The sequence below is a fragment of the Beauveria bassiana genome, assembly GCF_000280675.1.
Source record: "Beauveria bassiana ARSEF 2860 unplaced genomic scaffold BBA_S00017, whole genome shotgun sequence".
Classification (NCBI taxonomy): Eukaryota; Fungi; Ascomycota; class Sordariomycetes; order Hypocreales; family Cordycipitaceae; genus Beauveria; species Beauveria bassiana.
Genome location: NW_007930852.1, coordinates 490,022 through 498,092, shown reverse-complemented (window position 1 = coordinate 498,092; position 8,071 = coordinate 490,022). Strand labels below are relative to the sequence as shown.

The following is an 8,071-nucleotide window of genomic DNA, read 5'->3' as shown; positions in this document are numbered from 1 at the left end:
CTAAGTCTCCCCATACACTGCTGCTCGGTATTACCTACCTAGAGGCACTGACGCACTGTACCTACTAAAATAATAATGAAGAACTACCTAGGTAGGTAGGTGATGAGTTTTGCCGTAGTTCGAACGCACCATGACAGTAGTAGAACCGCAAAAATCACAATCTCCACCATCTGACAGCAACATTCATCATGCTGCCCACGCCTACCTAGGCCCACCAAAAAGCCGCCTCCTCAACGCCCTTCTCTCATCCCGTGCTCCAAGCCATCATCTTTCGTCACGTTCCATCGCGCCCTCGTTTCTCGCCAACCACCACCGAAATTCCCCTATTCGCCTTGTCCTGTATTCTCAAATTCCTCGCGAGCTCCGCATTCTACTCCCGACTGGCGCATGGCGCCCGCTCTCTGCGACACTTCAACCTCTACCCGCCACCTCGACCCTACATGCCACCATTGCCACCTCCGACATCAACATAATCCATCGCTGCCTGGCTGCGGCACTCTGGCAGTGCTAAATTTGATTTAGGACTTCCACTGCCAACGTCAACCATGTCCGGCCCACCCCCACCCAGAGGCCCTAGCGATGGACCTCGTCCAGACATTGGCGACACCCTGATTGTTATCCGTACGTACTCGCCGTGACGGCCCAAAAGGGCACATATTGCTTCACAGCCACTCACAATTATATAGATGACTTCCATGCTCGTAGCTCGGATGAGCTTAGTCTCGGCAAAGGCGATAGAGTTGAGCTGATTGAGCGCGACGACGAATTTGGTGATGGCTGGTTTCTCGGGCGTCACCTCCTCAATGGTAACACAGGTCTCTTTCCCGAAGGTTCGTCGTCTTACTCAATATTCTTGGGCCATGTTGACCATGTTCAGTGTACACGCGACCAGCTCCAAGGAATATTCCCGGACCCTCGCCCGCCACACCCAGCGAAGTGCTGGCCCCGTCCATTACAACTGCTAGTGTTCCGACGACGACTCCTTCACGGACGACCAATGCCGATGATACGCCTGCGCCTTCGAATACCACAGAAGCAGATGTATCGTCTGTGTCGCTCTCAATTCCCATCTTATCCGAAGTTTCGCTCGCTCAGAGTGCACCAAGTCAAACAGGCGCTGCCTCCCCTGCCGTCGCTCTTCCTCAGCAGACACCCGGCCACGACAGCCGCGTCCTCAGCGAAACTCTTAATGTAATTGATGAGCATATCACGCGCCTTAGATCTCCTCTCAGTACTGGTAGTAACTTGCGAAATCATGGAAATGACTCGAGCTCCGAATACAGCGTTCCACTCGACCATCGCATGTCTTATATCCGTGGTGAGGAAACAGATGAAGAGGAGGACCTATCTCACACGAAGCAAGAGGTGCAAGGCTGGCCTGCTGATCGAGTTGCTGAGTATCTCTTAGAGGCTGGTGTCGAAAAGCAACACTGCGAAGTCTTCCGTGACCAAGAGATTAGCGGCGAAGTCTTATTGGGCATGGATCAAAGCTCCCTTTTCATAAAGGCATTTGATCTCGGCTCTGTTGGTCGCAGGCTCAAGACTTGGCATAAGATCAAGGCCCTTCAGGATGAGGTCGCTAACAACGACGCTGGCGTCAAGAGAAGTACACAATATGGTAGCGATGCGGGCTCTGAAGCAACCAGAAACCGGAGAAGTCGCACTAATACAATTACGACAAGCGGTTCCAACAGGCCCTCCTCAGTCTCAACTAGACATCTCTCTCAGGCTCCCAAGGCTTCTCCTACTACCCAGGTCACGCCTGCGTCACCGCAAAAGATGGTTGAAAGCCGACCAGGTCATGCAAAGCGACCGTCAGCCGCCTCAATCCGAGAACTGCACCACTCAAGACGACACTCTTCGACCGACTTTCGTATCGCATCCCCTGTCCTTCCTTCTCCGTCTCTGCAACCTCGGTCTCCCGTCGACGGTCACAGGAAGCAGCCATCATTCGATCGTAACTGGACGCTTGGCAATGCATTTGGGCAGCCCGGAGTTCGTCCGCTCTCATCTGCCGGTCTACAGGATTTGGAACCGTCCGAGAAGGATCAGGACTCCGCTGTCGACCTCGACAGAGGATATTTCTCTGGCACCGAGGCCGAGGGAAGACGCCGAAACGTACTTAAGAAGCGTGAGAGCCTCGCTCACTCTCGACAGTCCAGTTACGCGGAGGAACAGCGAGTTCGTAGCGCTACTGCGCTCTCCAGACACTCTCGATTCGGAAGTGTTGATTCGTTTCGTGATGCGCCGTCTACTGCTGCTCATAAGTACTATGGTATCCAGCCGTCTGCCCATGGCAGAAGCGCGTCGACAAACACTACCGAATCGATACGCCCTCTGCCTCCTTTGAAAGATAATATCCCTCCACCCGTTACAAAACTGGACTCAAAACGTGCGCAGCCCGCACCGAAGCAGCAGGGATTCAATTCGGACTGGTTGTCGAATGTCGTCAGCCGCCCAGGTCAAAAACAAGGCCGCAGCGGCATGCGCGCCATTTCCGAAAAGTTCAACTTAGAGCGCCGTGTGTCGCCATCCGACTCTTCCCCGAAGGATAGCGCGTCATTTTCGCCAGCCACTGGGCAGAGCACTCCTTCCGTAGCGCAGAGCCTGGAGGCTGACTCGCCTGTCTCCAGTCAGAACAGTGCCGCCACAGCCCCTATCAAGGGAAAAAAGAAGGGCAAGAAGGGCACGAGCGCGTACACTCGGGGATTACTGAAAATTGGCCCTGTAGAGGCTAAACAGGGTGCAGAATACTTTGGGTGGATGAAGAAGAAGAGCTCGCATCTCATGACCAACTGGAAGCCACGATTTTTCGTTTTGAAGGGTCGTCGCCTATCATACTACTATTCCGAAGACGACACGGAAGAAAAAGGCCTAATCGACATCTCGTTCCACCGCGTGCTGCCCGCCGACAACGACCGACTCACTGGGCTCCACGCCACCATTGCCAATGCTGTCGGTGGGCCGTCGATTCCCAACTCGTCACTCTCGCCGGACGTAGAAAAATCCAACGAGCCCGACTTCATCTTCAAGCTAGTGCCGCCGCGCGCGGGCCTTTCGCGGGCCGTCAATTTTACCAAGCCGATGGTGCACTACTTTGCGGTGCCGAACGTCGCGCAGGGCCGGCTCTGGATGGCCGCCTTGATGAAGGCCACGATTGACCGCGACGACGCGGCGCCCGTCACTACGACGTACCAACAAAAGACGATTTCACTCAACAAGGCGAAGCAGATGCGGCACCGCCCTCCCGCGCTCATGAACCTCGATGAAATGGCCGACGAGGAGCAGAAGGCGGAGAGCAGCAGCAACGGCGGCGGCGGCCCGAACGGGACAAATAGCCTCGGCATCTTTGCGGAGACGGACAGCGGTGTATCGGGCTTGGATAAGGCCAAGCCCAATGGCGTCTCGGTGGAGACCAAAGTCGGTGACCCCGGCGCCGTCGTCGTCCCGCAGAGCGCATAGGCTGCGCTGTGCTGTCGCGGCCAGACATTGCGACGTGGTAAGAAAGCTATGATGATGGTATGATGTATGCACACAAGATCAAAATCGACATGCATGCGAATATTCGAAAAGATGGAATGTTTTACTGCTGGGATCAAGTTTCAATAAGAAGAAACGAATGCTGCGTTTTTTTATCTATGTTTGGTGCTGGCTGGGGTTCTTTTTGCTGTCTGCGTGCGAGTTTGATGTAATACTGCGTATTCGTCGCTCTTCCTCTGGGTCTTTTTTTCTCTTCTTTCTCCTTTTTACAATATGGTGTTTTGAATCTTTCTTTAATGTTGTCATCTCTATATCCTTTGCCAATTTTCTCTCCTTCTTCAAGTCATGTTATTGATTTTCTTCTTATTGGTATATATATTTCTTGGCGAAAAAGTACGGCTACTGGCGATGGAGGAGGAAGATGAGGCACGGAAATAAGACGCTTGTTCTCCTGATCCATCGTTACTGCATCATCTCGAGTAACATCAAAAGCCATATTGACTTGTTACCGGAAAAGAATCTATCATTGCTGCATCATCCCGAGTACATCAAAAGCCATATTGACTTGTTACCGGAAAAGAATCTATCATTGCTGCATCATCCCGAGTAATATCAAAGTCATTGAAAAGGGCTCTCTAGAAATTTTTGCATGCGTGCGCTCTATACTGTTTGTATATGTGAAACACGCCATGACAAGATTGACGAGTTTTTGGACAGGTTACTTGATTAATAACTTCTGCAAGGTATATTAGTAGCTACATAATGCATGAGCATGTAGCCCCTGATATTGCGCAAACAAGCCAAGCGTACTTGGCAGGCGTCCATAAGTTGGCCACTACCTTGTCATTAACTCCCGTCTTGTCTCGTAAACAACATTGCACGGCTGAATAAAGATAAAACGCAAAGCACGCTAATTGATCAAAATTCAAGCAACATAAACGCCAAGAGATGCTTCCAGTCCCGAAGCAGCTTTTTTCCAGCTCATTAGGCCGGCTGGCCCAGTTTCTGATTCATACCCATAAGGAGCTGTCTGATGGACTTCATCAGATGCTGCTCGACTCCTTCAAAGTTACTGCTCGTCTCACCCTCACCGCTCGGAGGGAGAATACTTGCTTCAACGAAACCAAGCACCCGATCAATCGCGGAAAGCGTCACGGCTTCAGCCTTTGCTTCTCCGAGTCGGACTTTGAGTGCCTTTATGGATACTTCCTTGAAACCGTTGAGTGACGAGAGGACCTTTGAATCGAAAATTGGAGGTGGGTCCTTGGGTGCTGTGCCACCCGGCGTGGGGCTCTTGTTCTTTGTGAAGCCATCAATGACTTGACGAATGCCTTTGATACAGATGGCTTCCATCTTATCGTTTTCGGTGGCTTCCTTCTTTAGGCCGACGCAGCGGTTCAGCGCCGACATGACGATAGCCTCGGCCTTGGGATTGCGAGCCTTTTTGAGGTTGTCGACAAGACCATTTTTGAGACCAACAACCGCTTGAAGTAATCGTGGCTCGATGACGGGCCGTATCGCAGCAGGGCTAGCCGATGAAGCTGGTGCCTTGCCTGCAGCGGCAGGCTGCGGCTGGGGTGTGCCGCTGGGACCAGGTGATGGTTTTACGGCAGCTGAAGGGCCAGAAGCGATCGGTTTTGCTGGCGCCTCTGCCTTCATGGGACTTGCGGCCGGAGGAGGTCGCGCAGCATATGGTGAGCTGTAAGAGCCGGGCTGCGGTGCTCCCATTTGCGGTCTTGCTGGCGCTGGAGGGGGACCATATACACCAATCTGCGTAGGCGCTAGTGGCTGAGCCGCAATCGGGGCAGGGGGTTGTTGCGGTTGTTGCTGACGCTGATGCTGCGGCTGTTGCTGTACCTGTTGTACCTGCTGTGGCTGCTGCTGCATCTGCTGCTGCACCTGCTGCTGTGGCTGCTGTGGCTGTTGCTGTACAGGAGACGCATATTGTGGTGGTCGCTGTTGGGCAGGCTGACCAGTATATGCTTGCACCTGATAGCCGGTGACTTGACCTTGTCCATAACCAGGCGGGACAGCCATGTGCTGCTGGTGCGCGTTGTATGGATATGAATATGGACCATAACCCTGTGCAGCCATTGTTCTGTCCGGAGACGAAGCTTTGCGCTTCTTTCCGGCGTCTAATTCCACTCCGGGAACACGCGACCACAGATTGGTCGTCTCATCCTTTTTGAACGCCTCATTGCCAATGAGATTGTGACGGACACTACTCTCCCAGCCTTTCGTTTCAGTATGGAAATAAAACCACGGGTATCTTTGACAGATTCTCTTATAAATCTGCTTCAACGTGAGGCCATCCGGGCCAGCGGCGGTCAGCGTCTCGTCAATTAAAACGCCGTAATTCTTGTTGGGCTTCTGAAGCTGCTCCTCGGTATAGTCTTCAATCTTGAGCTCCAGTGGTGGCGACTTGGGACGAGTTTTCTTCTCCTTCTTCTCGCGCGCTCTTCTTTCGGCGTCGGACCCCTCAGCACCATCTTCACGAGGTTTGCGGGGTTTGTACTTGCGCTTCTCCGGCTGGTCTCCGGCGTTCTCTGGCAGCGGATGCTTGCGTGGTCGACCAACCTTGCGCTTAATAGGTGGTTCGACGGGGGGTGGCAGTGGTAACGTCTTCTTGGCCATCTCTTGCTGCTGCTTTTTGAGGAGGCGCTGCTCGCGTTTCGACATGATGCCATTCTTTGGCGGTCTTCCAGGGCCTCTCTTCTTGGGCAATCCCGGCATGAGGAGACCCGACTGATCTCCAAATGCTTCGTTCTTAATTGCCTCTTCACCCTCGAGACTGTCTTCTTCGGCCATCTCCTCGTCGCCATCACCATCTTCACCAAGGTCGGACAGTTCGGGCAGCGAGCCATCGACCTCTGATAGCTCATCGCTAGTTTCTTGAATCTGCCCGTTGCCATGGGTCTGTTCAAACTCGAAGCTCATCTCTTTGCCACCATGCGTTTGTCTCTTCTTGATGGGTTTCTTTTCCTCCTCGAGATACTCTTCAGCGCCAGTCCTGCCCTTTTCGACGCCATTGATTATGAAGCGAAAGTCAATGTCCTTGATCTGCAGACGGTCGCCACACTTGAGTATCACCTTTTCGCTCTTGTAGTGGACGTCCTCGCAAAAGAAGCCGTTCTTGTGCAGCGGGATTGCCTCAAAAACACCTTCTTGTTGGTTGTATGCAATCTTGAGATGTTCGCGAGAGATGGCCTTGGTCTTGCTCGCAATGTTGGGGCCAGGAGAGTGAATACCAATAAAAGGAACGTGCCAAGGCGAAGGGCGTAATGATGTGAGGTCGACGGCAGCTGCGCCGGGGGTATGGGAGACGTATTGGCGATTGGAGATGATGTTGTCGGGATTCTCTTCGTTTTCTTGCTGGGATGAGCCGGCGGTGCTCGTTTTGCGACGCTTCGCTGGCCGACCGCTCTCTTCGCTATCGGATTCGGGGCCAAGCATACCGCCTTCTTCAGACACATATGACTTGCTAAACTTGCTACGATCGTGCATCATAGGCGAGGGTGGAGGCAAGCCTCTGCTGGCGTTCTCCTCAACGCGACGTTTATGAACGTCTGCGCGTTTTTCGTCGCGGCGGGCCTGCTCCATAGCGCGCTGGTCGCGGCCGATAATGACAGCATATGTTGTCATCTGAAAGACGGAATCGGCAAACTCTATTCGCGCAAAGGATTCGAGGCCCTTTTCGGCGCCAGGCGGACGAACAGCATTGCTAGGAGCCAGTCCGTTTATGGTGGCATCCATGGGGTTAGGCAGCGTCACTTGGGACGGAGTGACGGTAGGCGGGGGCGACATTGCCGAGGGCGCATTGGACATGGAAGCGAGAGCCATCATCATGTAGGCATGGTGGTCGATGCCTGACGAAGCGACGGGTGTGAAGGGTGTCGAAGTGGTATAGTGCCCCGTGTTGGTCATGGCAGCGTCTTGCGTCTGCTGAAGTGCGTCGAGTTGGCTGGCACTCGCCGTCGGTGTCGCGGTGTGGTATGCGCTGGCTTGCGTGGTGACCGGCGTCTGAGCTGCTGCTGCTGCATCCTGCGCGCTGCTGTGCGCATGATCTACGTCAGTACTATTCGCGGGGGTAGTTGGTCGCTTTGTTGTGGTCGAGGACCCATTGGCAGAGTTGTTCTGAGGTGCTGCAGGAGCGGTCGGCGATGTGGAGGCCTCGGCCGCATCAGCCGCATCGGAGGCAACAAGCCCTGTGGAATCCGTAGTCGTAGGTACCGTCGCAGAGTGATGCGGCGACTGGGAAGGCGCGGTGGGAGCGCTCTGTTTGTCGGAGAGGCCCTGGTGGCCTACGCTCGACGAAGTCATCGCTGCTACCTGTGAACAGCTCCTTCGCCCTCAACCGGTGAAGTCGGCTATAGACGTGCACTCGGGTGTGGCGATGATTGAAAAAAAAAGATTTGGGTTGCAGAGGAATCCGCAGAGAGGCGATGCAACCCGCGCGGATGGTTGGGTGATTGTCCGTCGACGGGAGTCGTCAATTTGTTGACTGGACGGCCTTGGGCAAAAGAATTTGGCGGGCGCGGGCGATGCGTCGGGATCTGTGTCTACAACGGCGTAGGCTCCAGTGGGTAGCGGG

General features: G+C 53.9%; 2 protein-coding genes across 2 annotated transcripts; one reads left to right on the top strand and one right to left on the bottom strand.

Annotated features, from left to right (window-relative positions):
* Positions 1–545: 545 nt before the first annotated feature.
* BBA_06159 (SAM domain-containing protein) lies at positions 546–3,462 on the top strand (the record flags this gene model as incomplete). Its single annotated transcript, XM_008601256.1, has 3 exons — positions 546–621; positions 687–830; positions 878–3,462. The coding sequence occupies 3 exons, from the start codon at positions 546–548 to the stop codon at positions 3,460–3,462; spliced, it is 2,805 nt and encodes a 934-aa protein (XP_008599478.1).
* A 1,002-nt stretch (positions 3,463–4,464) lies between these two features.
* Positions 4,465–7,800, bottom strand: BBA_06158 (fork head domain-containing protein; the record flags this gene model as incomplete). Its single annotated transcript, XM_008601255.1, has 1 exon — positions 4,465–7,800. The coding sequence occupies one exon, from the start codon at positions 7,798–7,800 to the stop codon at positions 4,465–4,467; it is 3,336 nt and encodes a 1,111-aa protein (XP_008599477.1).
* Between the last annotated feature and the right edge of the window lie 271 nt (positions 7,801–8,071).